This window comes from Saccopteryx bilineata, chromosome 4, assembly GCF_036850765.1.
Source record: "Saccopteryx bilineata isolate mSacBil1 chromosome 4, mSacBil1_pri_phased_curated, whole genome shotgun sequence".
NCBI classification, from domain to species: domain Eukaryota; kingdom Metazoa; phylum Chordata; class Mammalia; order Chiroptera; family Emballonuridae; genus Saccopteryx; species Saccopteryx bilineata.
In genome coordinates this window covers 263561469-263581036 of record NC_089493.1, presented here as the reverse complement: position 1 = coordinate 263581036, position 19568 = coordinate 263561469, and the positions used below count along the sequence as shown (strand labels likewise).

Sequence of the window (19568 nt, the reverse complement as noted above, 5' to 3'; positions counted from 1 at the left end):
TGAAACCATCTTGAACTTCACCAGAAAGTTAGTGTTTCCTTCTCCCCATTTCCATATCATGGCTACTCTTACTTTTTTTATAACACATTTTTCCTCATTCACAAAAATTGTTTTTACCCACCTTCCCAATTAAATAATGAGCTCCTTGAAAGTGGAGGCCATTTTACACTCACCTTTGTATCCCCAGGGCTTAATCCAGGCCTTGGCTCACAGTAGTTACTCAGCATGTTTAGTTGTTTGAATGAAACGCTAGTTCTTCTGCAAGAAGTCTGCTTTTCTGAGTTACTGGCAGTCACTCACCCAGCATCAAGGTCCCTCATCAACAGTAGTACTCAAGCCTGATTTTCAAAACCCAAAGCAAACTACCTTCAGGGAAACTAGAGCAAACTTCTGTTCCTAACCTTTAAATTAGAAGTTCTCAAACTTGTGACTTTTTTTTTTTAGGTGAGAGGAGGGTAGTGAGGCAGACTCCCACTTGCACCCCGACTGTGATCCATCCAGCAACGGTAACCCTGTCTGGGACTGATGCTCGAGTACTGAACTATTTTTAGTGCCTAAGTTTGATGTGCTCAGACCAACCGAGCTATCCTTATCTCTGGGGGCCACACTTGAACAAATCAAGCCACTGGCTGTGGGAGAGGAAGAGAGAGAGAGAAGCAGATGGTCACTTCTCCTGTGTGCTCTAACCAAGAATCAAACCTGGGACCTCCATATGCCAGTCCGACACTCTATCCACTGAGCCACTGGCCAGGGCCAAACTTGTGATCTTGAGCACAGTAAAACACAGCTTAGGTACCTAGTATATATGTGTAGATATAAACACATAGGTAACTGAGAAAGTGGCAACAAAACTGCCATTTAAATTGCACTTACTTCTACTTGCTTTTTTAAGTCTATGATTCAGTAAATTGATTTTATCACACACAAATGAATCATCACCCACTTTGATAAACATTGCTTTATTTTTTTTAAGAATTTTAAAAATTTATTGATTTTAGAGAGGGAGATAGAAACATGTTTGCAGTCCTTATTTATGCACTCATTTGTTGATTCTTGTATGTGCCCTGACTGGGGATCAAACCTGCAACCCGGTAGAGCGTCAGCCTAGCGTGCGGAGGACCCGGGTTCGATTCCCGGCCAGGGCACACAGGAGAAGCGCCCATTTGCTTCTCCACCCCTCCGCCACACTTTCCTCTCTGTCTCTCTCTTCCCCTCCTGCAGCCAAGGCTCCATTGGAGCAAAGATGGCCCGGGCGCTGGGGATGGCTCTGTGGCCTCTGCCTCAGGCGCTGGAGTGGCTCTGGTCACAACATGGCGACACCCAAGATGGGCAGAGCATCCCCCCTGGTGGGCAGAGTGTGGCCCCTGGTGGGCGAGCCGGGTGGATCCTGGTCGGGCGCATGCGGGAGTCTGTCTGACTGTCTCTCCCTGTTTCCAGCTTCAGAAAAAATGAAAAAAAAACAAAAAAAAAAACCCTGCAACCTTGGCATATTGGGACAACGCTCTAAACAACTGAACTACCCGGCCAGGGCTGATAAACATTGCTTTAGATGACTCATTTGTAAACATGAGAAATCAGATCTTTATAGAAATACCCAAACAAAAAGTATTTATTATCTGTGTGCCCAGTAATTTGGGGAGGTTTTCCTTTCCAGTAGAGTAGCCCAACCAGAAGGATCTAAAGAACTCTGGACCATAGCTGCTTGGAACAACTTGGGTCCCACAGGACCAGAAAGTGAATGAAGCTATGTGTCAGTCCCTACCACAGAGCCTAATACAAAGGAGATCCCAGTCTTTGTTCCTTCATTTTTATTTATTTTTAACTGAATTTACTGAGGTGACACTGGTTAATAAAATTATACAGGTTTCAGGTGTACAACTCTGTAAGACGTCATCTAAATATTGTATTGTGTTCACCACCCCAAGTGCTTCATTTTTAATCCCTACCTTTCCTGTGCCTGGGAACCTGTACCAGAGACTGATGCTTCTGAGCATACAACTATCCCAACTGTATTCAGCAGGCAAGAGGGTACACCTTATCTATTTGGCCCACCTCTGAGAGAACAAAAAATTTTAAAGCAAACATTGGGCTGTCAGGCTTCTGCACTGTACTAATTTATATTACATCATCCATAGTACAATCCAGGGGTCCCCAAACTTTTTACACAGGGGGCCAGTTCACTGTCCCTCAGACTGTTGGGAGGGCCGGACATTAAAAAAAAACTATGAACAAATCCCTATGCACACTGCATATATCTTATTTTAAAGTAAAAAAACCAAAACAGGAACAAATACAATATTTAAAATAAAGAACAAGTAAATTTAAATCAATAAACTGACCAGTATTTCAATGGGAACTATGCTCCTCTCACTGACCACCAATGAAAGAGGTGCCCCTTCCGGAAGTGCGGCGGGGGCCAGATAAATGGCCTCAGGGGGCCACATGTGGCCCGCGGGCCGTAGTTTGGGGACCCCTGGTACAATCTATACTCTCTGAGAAGGCAGCCAGGGTCCCCTCCTGCACCTAAATGCTCATGTTACCTACTCTCCTTCTCAGGTACACACAGGCTTCACACAGGGAAGATGCAGTGGCAATGGGGTAGGTGGTGGCCACTAACACAACTCCATACTTTTTATTGTCTATGATAATGGTTGGTTATAGACCACAAAGATTTAGAAAGGCCTATTGCTTGGGCCCAAGAGACACTCTCCTCCTCTCAATTCAGAGTCCTCTGGGCTGTGAGACAACAGGCTTTTCCTTAGATGGCTCTGGTAGGAGGTCCACAACAGTACTCAGTATAAAAAGAGTCATATCTGAGCCTAGCTGAGGGTGGGTGGATAAGGTAAGCCAGGCTCATTCTAATTACTTGGGTGTGACCCTGAAGACTCGAATGTGGATGGCAGAGTTGTTTCTGATGCGAGTCAGCGGCTCTCGTGTATCAGTCTCTGGTTCCAGCTCATCAACTAGCTCCACTGTGGAGGTATTGGCAGCCACCTGCAAGGACCCAAAACTGCCTGCCTGCAGCTGTAGGGCAATATTGATTGCGCGGTTGATGGCTAGGCCCAAGCCATGAATGTAGATCTCAGTGCATGCATTCTGACCCCGCGCACCACCATCCAGCAGCTTCTGGCAGCGGGCCAGCTGGGCCTTAAAGTCAGTCTTCATGTTGACATAAATGTCATTGGGCCTCCGGGGCAGGCGATGGGGCAGCCGTTTTCTAAGGGTATATTCCACAGGATCCAGCTCAGCCTCAACCATCCCACGGTGCTCTCTGTTTTCTGCCATGCTGCGTGCCCTGGCAGGGGAAAAAGACAAGATCAGCGAGGGGTGACAAGCAACTTCGCTTCCTTTCCTACCTCATTTCCTGCCCAAAGGATGTAGTCAGAAGGAGACGCATGCCTGACCAGGCGGTAGAGCAGTGGATAGAGCGTCAGACTAGGAAGTGGAGGACCCAGGTTCTGACCCGGAGGTCGCCAGCTCCAGCGCGGGCTCATCTGGCGCTCACCAGCTTGAGCCCAAGGTTTGAGCAAGGGGTCACTCCGTCTACTGTATGAGAAAGCAATCAATGAACAACTAAGGTGCCGCAAGGAAGGACTGATGCTTCTCCTCTCTCTCCCTTCCTGTCTGTCCCTCTCTCTGTCACATACAAAAAGGGGGGTGGGGTGGGAACGCATGCAACGCACCTCTTCCCTTCTCCAATCTCAGTCCCCGCCCATCACTTCAAGCTCCCTTAACTCTCACACCACCAGTTCTTGGTCCCTATTCATTCATCACATCGTCCCAACCTCAGGGCCCCCACCACCCCCTTACCTACCCTTCTTCGGTCCACCGTGGCTTCCACGCGCACGCGGCTCTCTCCCCTGCCAGGCCACACTCACGCGTTGTGCCCACCGACCCGAATGGAGGGCGCAGCCCAGGACACTCAGATCCCAAGAAGGGAAAAGACGGAAAGTGGCGCTCAACAGAAATGCCAGGATTTCAGGAAACACGGCTTATACAAGCGATGCAAAGTGCGCACGCGCAACCTCCACCCCCACCCCAACGCGGCCTCCTGAGAGACCCACGAATCACCTTCTCGGCCTCCGTTATCCCCGCCCCTTTCCTTGAGCGCTGGAGCAGTACCGCGAGGCTTCACGCTTCCTCCTTCGGAGGCGGGGCACAGTGGCAGGGGGCGGGTACCAAGTTGAATCAGGGAGGATCAGTAGAAGGATCGGCTTCCCTAGGCCAGTCCAAGTTCCTGGCCTGCGGAGGGGTCCTGGGACCGGAATCGGGCGGGGTGAAGAAGGGGGGTAAAGGCGGCTTTCCTAGGGGCATAGAGAATGTAGGAGAGGGTCTTGCAAAGACAGTAGAAAGAGCAGTGAGTTCAGGATAACGTGATCCTGAAGGGGCCTTAAAACAAGTCTGGACTCCTGCATCCATCGTAGTTCCTCTGGTCAAAGGAGGCGTGGCAGAGTTTACAGAGCTGACCTCCCTCCAAAAGTCCCAGTTGTCCAGAAGACGGAGGCGGGGTATTGACTAGCGATTTAAGGCCCTCGACGGTGCAGTGCTTTTCGACTCCCCTTCAGTTCACGAGGACCCGTCCCTACCTCTTGTCGGGCTGACCCCAGGCCAGCCCTTGGGGACCCAAGCTATGAGGCCCAGGTTTCATGTCTCCCTGGGCGTTTGTTGATCCACCCACACCCCTCAACTATCACCCACCAGTTCTTCGGCTGCTCTCGGCGACCTTGGAGAAGAGATTTGCGCCCCCTAGCGGGCAAGGCAAGACGAAGCGTGGGCTAGGGGTGGGGGACGCGGTTCCTGGCTTCCTAAGGCCAGTGGGGAAAGGTTGACTGCCTGAAAAGGGGGTTGTCTGCCCATCTATAGGCACAGCTTTTGGAGAGATCCCTTCCGAAAAGGGTTAGATCTGCACTGGGGACCACGAACTACTGTCTGCTTGAGTTTTCCCATCACTCAAATGGGGAAAGTCTTGCCATGGAGCTGTGAAGCCCACTATTACCTAGTAGAGCCTACACATGAGTTGTCATTCTTATGGTCCCTGGAACCCGCTAGTTGCCAAATGTGGAGTCCAATCTCATTTTACTGGGGGTTAGGTAGAGGTCAGGTTCTCCTTTAGCTTCAGATTCCTTCATTAACCATAAGTATTTTGGGGGGGGGGGGTTAGGGGTGAGGTGAGGGAGAAAGCTAGTAGGTGAGGAGGAAAGGCTGGCTACAACCCTATCCTGCCTCAGAAGTGACATCTGAGCTGAGTTTTAATGGTTAAACAGTTCTCCTGGGAACCAAGGAGTTTTCTGGAACAACGGAACAGTATGTTTAAAAGAAGGGAAGCAGCCCTGGCCGGTTGGCTCAGTGGTAGAGCGTTGGCCTGGCGTGCAGGAGTCCCAGGTTCGATTCCCGGCCAGGGCACACAGGAGAAGCACCCATCTGCTTCTCCACCCCTCTACCTCCCCTTCCTCTCTGTCTCTCTCTTCCCCTCCCACAGCCAAGGCTCCATTGGAGCAAAGTTGGCCTGGGCGCTGAGGATGGCTCTATGGCCTCTGCCTCAGGTGCTAGAATGGCTCTGGTTGCAGCAGAGCAATGCCCCAGATGGGCAGAGCATCGCCCCCTGGTGGGCATGCCGGGTGGATCCCGGTGGGGCGTATGTGGGAGTCTGTCTGACTGCCTCCCCGTTTCCAGCTTCAGAAAAATACAAAAAAAAAAAAAAAAAAAAAAAAAAAAGAAGGGAAGCATAATCTAAGTTTATATCTCAAGGAACTAGAAAAAGAAAAGCCAAATAAAGCCAACGCAAGAAGATGGGAGGAAATAATAAAGAGCAAAAACGAGTATTTAAAATGCCTGACCAAGTGGTGGTGCAATGAACAGAGCATCAACCTGGGACACTGAGGACCCAGGTTTGAAACCCAGGTCATCAGTTTGAGCATGGCGTTGCGGGCTTGAGTGTGGGATCATGGACATGATCCTGTGGTTGCTGGCTTGAAGCCCAAGGTTACTGGCTTGAGCAAAGAGTCACTGGTTTGACTAGAGCCTCTTCCACCCCCTGCCCCTGGTCAAGGCGTGTATGAGAAGCAATCAATGAACAACTAAAGTGCTACAATTACAGTTGATGCTTCTCATCTCTCTCCTTTCCTGTTTGTCTTTGTTTCTCTCTGTCTCTCTCTCAAAAAAAAAAAAAAAAAAAAAGCATAAAACAGTGAAATTTAACATAGTAAAGAAACTCAAACAAAAAGCTAGTGTTCTTTTTTAATTTTTTTTTTTTTTTTTACAAAGACAGAGTGAGTCAGAGAGAGGGATAGACAGGGACAGAGAGATGAGAAGCATCAATCATTAGTTTTTCATTGCGCATTGCAACACCTTAGTTTTCATTGATTGCTTTCTCATATGTGCCTTGACCGCGGGCCTTCAGCAGACCAAGTAACCCCCTGCTGGAGCCAGCGACCTTGGGTTCAAGCTAGTGGGCTGTTTTTTTTGCTCAAACCAGATGAGCCCGCACTCAAGCTGGTGACCTCGGGGTCTCGAACCTGGGTCTTCTGCATCCCAGTCCGACACTCTATTCACTGCGCCACCACCTGGTCAGGCTTTTAATTATTTTTTTTAAGAAAGACATAAACATCAATCTGTTCCTGTATATGCCCTGACCTAGAATCAAACCTGCAACCTTTGCATATTGGGGCTACACTCTAATCAACAGAGCTATCCTGCCAGGGCAAAAGCTAGCTTTTTGAAAAGCTAAATAAAATTGATCTAGCGAGACTAGAAAAAAAGAGAGGACAAGAGAAAGAAGACTCAAATTATGATTATTAGAAATGAAAGGGGATAACACTAAAAATTCCTCACACACTAAAAGATACTAAGAGTAATACAAACAATTCTATATATGTACATAAATTTGACAACTTAGATGAAATAGACCAATGACTCTAAACATAACAGTTCAAATGCTATAGAAATGTTTACCTGAAACCTATGTACTCTGATTGATCAGTCACCCTGTTAATTTTCTAAATAAAAATTTAAAATTAAAAACAGATGAAATAGACCATTTCCTAGAAAACCACAACCAAACTCACCCAAGATGAAACAGATACTCTGAACAGTCCTATAACTATTAAATTACCATATTTTAATTAAATATTTTAACACACCATTTGGTTCAGAATATATATTTTTTTATTTTCCTCCTTAAAACCCTAGGTGTGTCTTATGGTCAGGTGTATCTTATAAAGCAAAAAATACGGTAATAGCTTAAAAAAAACCTTAGAAAAAGAAATACCTAGTCCCAGATGGTTTCACTGGTGAATTCTATCAAAAGAAGAAATAACACAAATTCTACACAATCTCTTCCAGTAAACAGTGTAGGAACACTTCCCAACTAATTTTATAAGGTCAAAACCAGACAAATATAGCCTGACCAAGCGGTGGTGCAGTGGATAGAGGGTTAGACTGGGACCCAGAGGACCCGGGTTCGAGACCCTGAGGTCACCAGCTTGAGTGCAGGCTCATTGGGTTTGAGCAAGGCTCACCAGCTTGAGCCCAAGGTCTCTGGCTTGAGGAAGGGGTCACTCGGTCTGCTGTAGCCCCCCAGTCAAGGCACATATGAGAAACCAATCAATGACTGCAACAAAGAATTGATATTTTTTAAAAAAAACACAAAAACCAAAAAAAATAATAATAAAAAATAAATAAATAAATAAATAAACACAAAAACCAACCCTCCCCCCCAAAAAAACAAGACAAATATAAATGAAGAAAACTACAGACAAATATCTCTCATGAACAAAAATGCAAAAATCCTCAATAAAATGTTAGCAAACTGAATCCAACAGTGGTCCCCCTTTATCTACAGTTTCACTTTCCGTGGTTTCAGTTAAATATGGTCAACTGAAATCTGAAAATATTATATGAAATATTCCAGAAATAATTCATAAGTTTTAAATTGTGTGTTCTCAATAGTGTGATGAAATAGTGCCTTGCTGCTCTCCAGGAATGTGACTCATCCCTTTGTCCAGGACATCCACACTGTATACGCTACCCACACATTAACCACTTAGAAGCCATCTTGGTTATCAGATCAACTATCAAGGTATTGCAGTGCTTATGTTCAAGTAACCCTTATTTTACTTAATGACCCCAAAGAGCAAGAGTAGTGAGGCTGGCAATTCAGATATGCCAAAGAGAAGCCGTAAAGTGCTTCTTTTAAGAGAAAAGATTTGTATGCATAAAAAAAACCATAGTATATATAGGGTTTGATACTATCTGTGGTTTCAGGTAACCACTGAGGTCTTTGGAATGTATCTCCCACAGATAAGCAGGGACTACTATATATAAAAAGAATTATCAACCATGATCATGTAGAGCTGATTTCAAAGATAGTTCAATACAAGAAAGCCAATCAATATTACCTACCACATTAACAGTCTAAAAAAAAAATCCACATAATCATATCAGTTGATGCAGAAAAACTAACATAATTTAGTATCCATTTATAAAAACTGTAAGCAAAGAATAGAAGGAACTTCAACCTGATAAAAAGCACCTACAAAAGACCTACAGCTACCATTATTCTTAATGGTAAAAGACTGCCCCCCCCCTTTGAAATCAGAAACAAGGCAACAATGTCTTCTCTTACCGCTTATTGTTGGAAGTCCCAGTCAATGCAGGAAGGCAAGAAAGGAATACAGATTGGAAAGGAAGAAATAAAACTGTCTCTACTTTCAAATGACATAACTAGATACATGAAAAAATCCCAAGGAATCTACAAAAAACTTACAATCACCACAGAAATGGGGGAGGTGGGAGATATATTTACATTCAAGTCTAACAAGACATCTACAAAATCCATATGCTGAAAATTACTAAATGCTAATGGAAAAAATCAAAGATCTAAGTAAATGAAGAGCTATACCATGTCCGTGTGTTGAAAGATTCAACGTAGTCAAGATATCAACTCTCCAATTTGATTTCTAGCTTTAATACAATTCCTATGAAAATCCCAAGCAAGAATTTTTGCACATAAATGTTTACTGTAAAATTTATTTGGAAAGACAAGAATAATAGTTAAAGCAATTTTTATTGATTGATTTTTATAGAGAGGAGAGAGCGAGAGAGAAGGTAGGGAGGAGCAGGAAGCATCAACTCCTAGTTGCTTCTTATATGTCTTGACCAGGCAAACCCAAGGTTTTGAACTGGCAACCTTAATAGCATTACAAGTCAATGCTTTATCCACTGAAACACCACAGGTCGCAATTTTTAAAAAAGATTTACTGATTTTACAGAGAGAAGAGTGCGTGAGGGAATGAAATGTATCAACTCGTAGCTGCTTCACTTGAGCTGTTCATTGGTTGCTTGTTGTATGTGCCCTTGACCAGGCCAACGCAGGGTTTTATTTATTTTATTTATTTACTTTTTACAGAGACAGAGAGAGAGTCAGAGAGAGGGATAGACAGGGACAGACAGACAGGAACAGAGAGATGAGAAGCATCAATCATTAGTTTTTTGTTGCGCGTTGCAACACCTTAGTTGTTCATTGATTGCTTTCTCATATGTGCCTTGACTGTGGGGCTACAGCAGACCGAATAACCCCTTGCTGGAGCCAGCGACCTTGGGTTGCAGCTGGTGGGCTTTTGCTCAAACCAGATGAGCCCGCGCTCAAGCTGGCAACCTCGGGGTCTCGAACCTGGGTTCTCCACATCCCAGTCTGATGCTCTATCCACTGAGCCACCGCCTGGTCTGGCCAACTCAGGGTTTTAATTTTTTATTTTTTTTTTGTATTTTTCTGAAGTTGAAAACGGGGAGGCAGACAGGCTCCTGTATGCGCCTGATCGGGTGGATCCCGGCATGCCCACCAGGGGGCGCTGCTCTGTTGCATCCAGAGCCATTCTAGTGCCTGAGGCAGAGACCATAGAGCCATCCTCAGCGCCCGGGGCCAACTTTGCTCCAATGGAGCCTTGGCTGTGGGAGGGGAAGAGAGAGACAGAGAGGAAGGAGAGGGGTAGGGGTGGAGAAGCAGATGGGCACTTCTCCTGTGTGCCCTGGCCGGGAATCGAACCCAGGACTACTGCACGCCAGGCCAACGCTCTACCACTGAGCCAACCGGCCAGGGCCTCAACCCAGGGTTTTAAACTGACGACCTCAGCATTCCAGGTTGATGATCTATCCACTGCACCACCACAGGCCAGGCATAGATAAAGCAATTTTGAAAAAGAAAATGTTAGAATCACACTTATAACTTACTACATAAACACAGTTTCAAGATAGTGTGGTATCTGCTAAGGGATAGACACAAAAATCAATAAAATGGAACAGAGAACCCTGAAATAGAATCACACAATTACAGCCAGCTGATTTAAAAAAAAATACTTTTACTGATTGATTTCCAGAGTGAGAGGAAGGGGGAGGAGAGAGAAAAAGAGAGAGAAATACTAGTACCAATTTGTTGCTCCACTCATCTATGCACTCGGTTGATTCCTGCATGTACCCTACTGGGGATTGAACCTGCAACCCTGGAGCATCAGAAGGATGCTCCAACCAACTGAGCTACCCAGTCAGTGCAGCCAGCCAATTTTTAACAATAGCGTATGTTGGGCAGATAAAATATATTATGCTCACTTTGTTAAAGACGGCGCTGCCCGTGAGGAGGCCGTTGCCCAGGTGATATTAATGTGTGTTGGGGTGGGCTAAAGGCAGGCAGAATCCTTGTAGCCTGGGGCTTGGTTTTGGGATTAAGCCTTTCCCACCCTTTTTGATGTGGGGCAGTACAATCCAATCATGCCTCAGAGAAGTGACTTTGTATTAGAGACTTCCCTATTTTGTACATTGGATAAAAGGTTGTGAAGCTACACTATAAAATGGGGGCAGAACGAGAGTTTGTGCTCTTGGTTCCTGGGATGATTAGCATGAGAGAGCAGAGGGAGCAAAGCAGAGAGCAGCGGAAAGAGGCCATGTGGCCAGGAGAAGCAGCCAAGATGGCGGAGTGCTGAGTGAGATGCCAGTTTGTGTAGAGTTTGTATCTGGGATAAGGAAGGAGATGGGGAACTGAGGAGAATAAGGCTGGTGAGCTAGAAACCTTTGATTCTAGGAAACTCAGATAAGTCAGTGGCTTTGTGAGCACTGAATGTGAGTGGGTTTTGGAGCCCAGTGTGTGTTTTTACTTGCCCGCCAGGTGCAAGCTAGAATTAAAGACTATGGCCCATCAGTTTTTGGCTCCGCTGTTTCTTTACCAACTGTCCGAATCCAATGGGAACCTGCATGGGCTGGGCTGCTCTGATGGTGACCCTGGAGCTGGCCTTGGCTTCTGGCTTTACAGCGCAAAAGCAGTCGAATGGGGAAAGCGTAAGTCTTTTCAGCAAGTGGTGTTAAAACAATTGGACATATAGGCAAAGAACGGAACCTCAGTTCTATGAAAAAAACCCCACAAAATTGATGGTACATCTAAATATAAAACATAACTATAAACCTTTCAGAAGAACACAAAGGAAACATCTTTATGACATAGGGTCAGGTAAAGAGTTCTTAGACACAATTCCAGAAGCACAATCCATTAAAAAAATTTGATAAATTGTACTTTATCAAAATAAAAAAAAAATTTATTCTGTGAAAGACCACAGAAGCCACAATTGGGAGAAAATATTTGCAAATAATATGTCTGACAAAGGACTTATATCTAGAATACATGAAGAACTCTCTAAACTCAAGAGTGAGAAAAAAACTCAATTAGCCTGACCAGGCAGTAGCACAGTGGGTAGAGCATCGGACTGGGATGCAGAGAACTCAGGTTTGAAACCCTGAGGTTGTTGAGCAAGGGGTCACTAGCTCTGCTGTAGACACCCCTCCCCCTGCCTGGTCAAGGTACATATGAGAAAGCAATGAAATGAACAAAGAAGGAACCGCAACGAAGAACTGCTTCTCATCTCTCTCCCTTCCTGCCTGTCCCTATCTGTCTCTCTTTGTCCCTAAAAAAAAAAAAAGAAAGAAAAAGAAAAACACAACTCAATTACAAAATAGGCAAAAAGTCTTGAACAGATACTTAGCAAAGAGGGTATTAGGATGCCAGGCAAGCACGTAAGATGTTCAATATCAATAGCCACTTAAAATGTAAATTAAACATTAAGACTACTGGCCCTGGCTGGTTGGCTCAGTGGTAGAGCATCGCCCTGCTGTGCAGGAGTCCTGGGTTCGATTCCTGCCCAGGGCACACAGGAGAAGCGCCCATCTGCTTCTCCACCCCTACCCCTCTCCTTCCTCTCTGTCTCTCTTCCCCTCCCGCAGCCAAGGCTCTATTGGAGCAAAGTTGCCCCGGGCGCTGAGGATGGCTCCATGGCCTCTGGCTCAGGCACTAGAATGGCTCTGGTTGCAACAGAGCAGCACCCCAGATGGGCAGAGCATCGCCCCCTGGTGGGCAGGCCAGGTGGATCCCGGTCGGGTACATGTGGGAGTCTGACTGCCTCCCCGTTTCCAACTTCAGAAAAATTAAAAACAAACAAACAAAAAACATTAAGACTACTACACATATATTAGAATACCCAAAATAAAATCTTGACAATACCAAGTGCTGATCTCTCATACGCCACTTGTGGAAATGTTAAATGGTACAGCCACTTTGGAAAAGTTTGGCAGTTTCTTGTAAAACTAAACATGAACATTTAAAATCTGTACACACATCCATAGCAGTTTTATTTGTAATAGTCCAAACTGGAAGTAGCTCAGATGTCTTCCAGCAGGCAAATAGTTAAACTCTGGTACATCCACACCATGGAATACTACTCAGCAATGAGGTGGGATCAAGGAGCACTATTAGAAGGTTGGAATACTGTCTAAATCATAGCATACTGTGCTAAGCAGCTCACAGTTTAATGTAGAACGCAAACAAAATGTGTGACCAGTGGGGAGAATGTACAGGATTTGGTGAACCCCTAAGGGGGAAGAGCCAATATGACCTGTGGGAAGCAATGGCTAAGCTTAGAATAGAAGGTCTAGCAATGGGGCTCATATCTTGTGTATTCCCTCTTGTTACAATGGAGAGGTCTAGGAAGGACTAAGTCCTGGAAGATAGGGTAGAAGAGGAGGAACCAGCAAATGACTTAAGAGCAGCAGCAAGGTAGGAAGAAATCCAAGGGAGTATGGAAGCCAGGTGAAGAAAGCATTTCCTGGAGAGAGAATGACTTGCCTATGTCATCGACTGCTGAAAAGCCACATATGATAATGGACCAGTGGATTTAGCAATGTGGGTCACTGGTAACTTGACAAGCAGTTACATTTGGTCAACCAAAGAACTTAACACATGGTAGAAACTAATTCTGAATGCAATGAATTAATTTTAAGGCCTTCTGTCTGATCATTAAAAATAAGAATAGTTTGTAAACTATTATTCAAGTTGTGTTTTTTTGTGATAGCTAAGATATGTTTCCCAAACTTTGACATCCAGATAAATATAAAGGTTCACAATTTAGATAGGAGAAGCCAAGCTCTGTAATAACCTGATTTGACACTAAGATAGTCCTTATCTTTTTACATTTCGTTGAAGGCAAATACCACAGAGGAATCTGCCATTAAGAAAAAGGGTACAAGCCCTGGCCGGTTGGCTCAGCGGTAGAGTGTCGGCCTGGCGTGCGGGGGACCCGGGTTCGATTCGCGGACAGGGCACATAGGAGAAGCGCCCATTTGCTTCTCCAACCCCACCCCCTCCTTCCTCTCTGTCTCTCTCTTCCCCTCCCGCAGCCAAGGCTCCATTGGAGCTAGGATGGCCCGGGCGCTGGGGATGGCTCCTTGGCCTCTGACCCAGGCGCTGGAGTGGCTCTGGTCGCGGCGCATGCGGGAGTCTGTCTGACTGTCTCTCCCCGTTTCCAGCTTCAGAAAGAAAAAAAAAGAAAAAAGAAAAAGGGTACAAGGCCACAGCGGCTGGTTTCTTCAGTGGACAGAGAGTCAGCCCAGCATGTGGATGTCCCAGGTTTGATCTCCAGTCCAGGCACACATAAGAAGCAACCATCTGCTTCTCTTTCTCTCTCACAGACAGTGGCTCAATTGGTTTGAGTGACGACCCATGCACTAAGGAAAGCTTGGTTGATTCGAGCATCGGCCCCAGAAGAGGGTTGCCAGGTGGATCCTGGTCTGGGCGCCTGCAGAAGTCTATTTCCCCTCCTCTCACTTAAAAAAAAAATTAGGGAAAATAAAAAAGGAAAAAGGTACAGCCCTGGCCAGATAGCTTGGTCAGATAGCTCCGTTCGTTAGAGAATCATTCCAAAATGCAACGATTGCTGGTTTGATCCCTGGTCAGGATGCATACAGGAACAGATAAATGTTGCTGTCTCTCTCTCCTTTCCTCTCTAAAGTCAATAAAATAAAAACATTTTTTTAAAAAGGGTACACCTTGGCTGTTTAGTCTTAAGATCTCTTTCATCTAGATTAATCATCTAACCAAATTTCTTTTAGCTCAAAAATGTGCAAATTTAAAACAACACAGATGAAGACATTTTTCTGCATAGCACCCAAATAAACAAAACTATTTTAGGTCCAACTGATTTGTTTATAGTTTTTTTCCCTTTAATACTGCATGGGAGATTGACATAGTTTCCTTTCTCAAACAGGGAGCTTATAGAATTCACTTCCACAGTGTCTTCAGCAGCAAGGTTCCCATTTTACAGTTGGGGGACAGGACTTGCCCAGGGTCACAAGCTAGTTGGTACACAGGAACTATGGGTGATCATTCCAATTTTCTACCCTGGATTCTGTTGATACATTTTTATAGTGTTAAAAAACTGAATATGGTTGACTCTGTGTAACCAAAAGCCCTTATTAGCTAACATTTACGGAGTGCTTGCCCTGTGTCAACCACTATGCTGAGTGCCTCACTATACAATCCACAGAAGAGAGGTCAATTAATTTGCCCAAGGCCACAGTTGGTAATGGGTGGAACCAGCACAGGAACCTTTGCTTTAAACAACTGCTTTTTCCAGCCTGTGAGCAAGCAGCTCGAGTGTTAGCAGAGGCAGGAATCTCGTCTGCAAGAAAGTCAACAAAACTGCAAAAGCAGATACTGAAACTACAAGTACACAGAAGCATGGCAGATACTCCATACGGGAACAAAAGACCTTACTGGTTGCTCCTAAGGTCCACCCTGCATTACAGCACACCAAGCCTGAACTTACTTATGCGTCTGGACGGAGAAGGATCATTTTGTCTTTAATAAAAGTTGTTTTAGAAAGCAGGTTAGCATGACCTGGCGATGGCGAAGTGGATAGAGCGTCGGACTGGGATGTGGAGGACCCAGGTTCGAGACCCCAAGGTTGCCAGCTTGAGCGCAGGCTCATCTGGCTTGAGCAAAGCTCACCAACTTGGACCCAAGGTCGCTGGCTCGAGCAAGGGGTTACTTGGTCTGCTGTAGCCCCACAGTCAAGGCACATATGAGAAAGCAATCAATGAACAACTAAGGTGTCACAACGAAAAACTAATGACTGGTGTTTCTCATCTCTCTCTGTTCCTGTCTATGTCTATCCTTCTCTCTGACTCTCTGTCTCTGGAAAAAAAAAAAGAAAGAAAAGAAAAAGCAGGTTAGTAGAGTATACGTTTTGGAATGACTCCCAAGTTAAATGGTGAAAACACACACAAAACCTTTCCATCCTAAAAGGTTCAGATATTCAGAAAAGTCATTCCTGAAAACCTTTTTTTAAAAACAAAGGAGGTGTCAATCTACATTTTACATTTGTATAGCAGTTTTCTCTTTCCAAAGCCCTTCACATTTACCTGTTTTAATTATTTCAGGAAGGGAGTGGAGCAGGGGCTGGAAATGGGGAAGAGAACACCATTAACTCCCAGTCAGAGGTGTATTTAACTGGGGAGGGGGGCGTAAATGGGGAAGAGAACACCATTAACTCCCAGTCAGAGGTGTATTAAGGGCAGGGCGTACAGCAAACCCTGGGCTCCAAACTTCTGAAGCGCCCCGCAAAACCCCAACTTCACACTTTTTTCTGATGACACCGTTTGGTTTCAAATGTGCAATTTTAACATTAATAGTACATATTTTTTATTTATTTTAAAATATGGTTAACATGTATTTTTATTTTCCCTGTCTCTTTTTTTTAAAGGGCCCAATATTTTCTTCTGTGCCCGGGGCTTCACCTCTGCTCCCAGTTACTACACAAAAGAGAAAGTCAACTTTTAGTGGCAGGGCCAGATAAAACTTAAGGTCTCACCAGGCAGTACTGCCTCAGGTTCTAACTAAATCATTAGGTTCCTCACTTATTGCATATACCACAGGACATCTGAGAAACGCACCTATACACTGTGGTCTCTTTCAACACAAGAGGGCTTCCTGGAGGAAGCCGACTATCAGAAGAAGCTGGAGATGCCACTACCAACGGCCTCTGTTGCGACGGTCGCGCGGCGGACGCCAGGGGTGGGGGAAGGGGTCAGTCAGGGTACCCCCGGGGCACCCCCAAATCCCTGACCGCAGCTGGCCCCGCGTCACGTGACGAGCGGGATCTCGGGTCACGTGCGTGAGGGGAGAAGCGGAGAGCGTCCAGGCAGTCCCGGCGGGGTACCTGGCTGCTGGCGACGCGCTGTGAGTCGAAGCCGGCCCGAGCCGCGAAGGGAGGCGGCGGCGGCGGCGGCGGAGGGGGCGGCCCTGCGGCCCCGCGTCCGCGTCACGTGGTACGAGGCGGGCAGCCATCTTGCTACAAACACAAACAGAGAGGAGCGGCCGCCGCGGGAGCGCCAGCGCCCCTTTCCTTGCCGCCCCCGCCGCCCCCGGCCTGCCGCGTGCCGCCCGCCCGCCGCCACCCACGCCCCGTGTCCGGAGCCTCGCGCCGCACGCCAGCCGTGGTAAGCGCTCGGCGGCCTCGCGGCCCCCGGCCCGCAGCCGGCCCGGGGCAGGCCCGCCCCCGACGTCGAGGCGGCCGTGTCGAGCCTGCAAGAGCTAGAGCCAGAGCGCGGGCCGCCGTCACGGACCTCCCCTAGCTCCTCCCGAGCCCGCTGCCGCCCGGTGCGTCCGCCTCCCGGCCCTCCCGTCGGCCCCTCCCCCGGCGCGGTCTCCAGCGTCGCCGTCCCTCCCGAGGGGCGACAGCGCTCGCCCCACACCTCACGCACCTGGCGCCCCTCCCTGAAGGGCACACCGTCCTCCTGGCCGGCTCGCTGTTTCCCACCCCCGCTCTCCAACGGTCTTCCTCCGACCCCTCCGAAGCCCCGCCAGGGGTCCCCGGTCTCCCCCCTCCAGCATCCTCCGCGGGCCCCCGACCCAAATGCCCAGCGTTCCCCCGAGATTCCTCTACGGGCTTCGGGTTCTTGTTAGAATGAGCTGGGCCCTGCAGGTCTTTAAGTCCAAGCATTGCACGACTTTGGCTAACGTGGAAGCCTTTCTCCATAACCAGAGTACCTCTGCTGGGTCTTCACCTGAATTTACTTTCAGCGCGAGACATTAGTGCTTGGTCATCAGGGTCTCCTTCCTGCGGGTTGCCCGGCGGTGTTAAACACGTTAGTTTTTTCTGTTGCTTGTCTGGGCCCTTCCTGGCCCATCTCCTCTGATGCAGCAGCTCCCCTGCTTCGGCCCTTTTCACACTTTTCCTCCCACGTTAACTTTAGGGAGACCCTCAGCTCACACCTCTTACCCAGTTATTACTGTAATTCCCAGTAATCCTTCCACGTCTGGTCCAACATAACGCCTGCCCTAGGAGATGCTCAGTCAATTACTTGTTGGCTGGTTCTTTCCTCTAGCCACCCCAGTCTTACTCCCCTGCCTCTCTGCTGCTTTTGCAAAGATCATCAGCCTTTACACACCCTTTCTGCTGCTCCTTTGAGCTCCCATTACCAGTTGCAACTTAGCTCCCCACCAAGAGCCCCCAACTTCTGCAATTGAAATACCATGCGTACCAACAGGCAGGTACTCTTTGCACCTCGCAGTGTCTGCGGGAGTTTGCTCTCTGGTTTCTACATCTGTGCTGTTCCCTGTGCAGTTCCAGGCCACCTACCCTCACTCTGGCCCCAGTTTTATTTTCTACATTGTAGGTCTAGCATGTCTTTGGGAAAGGTTGGGGCAGATCTGGACTTTGTGTTGCTGCCGTGGCCTGGGGACCAGGTACCATATGGTGATGACAGTCAAGTGAGTTGTGTTCTCAGACCTCTGACCTGGCTTTTTCAGCCAGTGGATGTGTTGCTGTTGTGTGTAATTGGATGATTAAAGGATCCTCGTTTGCCTTTGCTTTTACATTTGTGTTGGCATTTGGAATAGAAAAAATAGCCCCACTTTAGAGCAGAGAAAGTGAGACAAGGCAGCTATGTGAAGGATTTTTTAAATTCTAATGAGAAATTTTAAATGGCTTAAGACTCACAAAGTATGCTGGAGAGTTTGGGGTAGTTCCTACTGCTTGCATGCCTCTTCTCCATTACGGATAAATTGTCTAGGGACCCTGGGTCACCTGCTGGGGAGCTGCAGCCTCTCTTCCTTGTTTTCGTTGGCTAGAGCCCAAGACTGGGCAAGTGGGCAGAAGGGATCAAATGAGTTAAAGTGTGGAAGTGCTTTGAAAACTGTTAACTAGTAGACATGCTGAGGGGCAGCATTTGTCAGAATGGCTCAGAGAGGAGAGAGCTTGGATAGCTGACTAGCCAAGGATCTGGCTTACATGGCTTTTGAAGCCTCAGAGTTCTCCTCTACCATGCAAGGACAATCTTTCCATCCTGAGAAAGGGTGGAGGCTTGGGACTGGGCAGTTGCTCAAATGTTGGGGAATCTAGGGTTCTGCTTCTGTTAATAGTGGTATCTTTCTGTGCCAAGGCACATTGCTCTGGATTGAGGCTAATTTTAGGGGTGATAGAATGAGTAAATAGTGTTCTTAACTGAGTGTATTAACTGGAACCACCTATTCTCTGGATTTTTACCTTCTCCCATGAGTTCTGAACTGCGGAGAACAGGCTCTCCTATTCCTTCAAGCCTGTAGTAGGCACACAGAACCAGTGTGCGGCCTCTCCCCTTAACTCCAGCAGGGGGCAGCCTTTTAATAGCAATAATCCAGATGCCAGGGGAGTGAGGGTATACTGAGGCCTGAGAAAGAGGAGCTGGTAGATGAGGCAGAGAGATGCTGAGAGCAGGGGGAAGGTTGGGGCTAAGCTGGAAGGAGCCTTTGAGGAGATCCTTAGATCAAGTAGCCAGGAAAAGCCACATCCCCACTCCTCTGCCTGCCGACTCTCTCACCCTTTCCTTCACTGGAAAGGAGTCTAAAACGCTTGGCTTTGAGAGTTTGTGATAGAGAAACTTAGGACATTTTTTTTTTTAGATTTAGTGTTTTCCCAAGAATTTCCCTTCTTGCAGAGTTTCAGATTTCTCTCATGGGACAGTATAATAGGGAATTATTGCTTTGCTCTTTAGAGGAGAAAATGAACCACAGTAAATTTGTTTTTTCTTTCATTCTTTTCCATAAACAGAGTAGGCATTACCTGTGCTTGTGGCATTGAGGAGTGTATACACACATATATATTTCTTTAAGTGAGAGAACTGTATATAGACTTCTGCATGCGCCCCAACCAAGATCCACCTGGCAACCTCCGTCTGGGGCTGATGCTCAAATCAACTTCAGCGTGTGAGGCCAACAC

The 19568-nt window shown here is 46.8% G+C and overlaps 2 protein-coding genes across 5 annotated transcripts in view; one reads left to right on the top strand and one right to left on the bottom strand.

Annotated features, from left to right (window-relative positions):
* Positions 1–969: 969 nt before the first annotated feature.
* On the bottom strand, positions 970–16803 carry POP7 (POP7 homolog, ribonuclease P/MRP subunit). 4 transcript variants are annotated; one of them, XM_066274420.1, is made up of 2 exons: positions 16530–16803; positions 970–3295 (listed from the first exon to the last, which is right to left on the bottom strand). In XM_066274420.1, the coding sequence occupies exons 1-2, from the start codon at positions 16655–16657 to the stop codon at positions 2863–2865; spliced, it is 561 nt and encodes a 186-aa protein (XP_066130517.1). In that variant the 5' UTR covers positions 16658–16803; the 3' UTR covers positions 970–2862. The 4 variants fall into 4 exon arrangements, with proteins under 4 accessions (XP_066130517.1, XP_066130519.1, XP_066130520.1 ...); XM_066274422.1 differs by lacking the exon at positions 16530–16803 and adding an exon at positions 3811–4056; XM_066274423.1 differs by lacking the exon at positions 16530–16803 and adding an exon at positions 3464–3486.
* GIGYF1 (GRB10 interacting GYF protein 1) overlaps positions 16674–19568 on the top strand; it is a 16332-nt gene continuing 13437 nt past the window's right edge. Inside the window, exon 1 of the mRNA XM_066274418.1 lies at positions 16674–16809. The gene's annotated coding sequence lies outside the window, so the exon portion shown is untranslated. The remainder of the gene's footprint in view (positions 16810–19568) is intronic.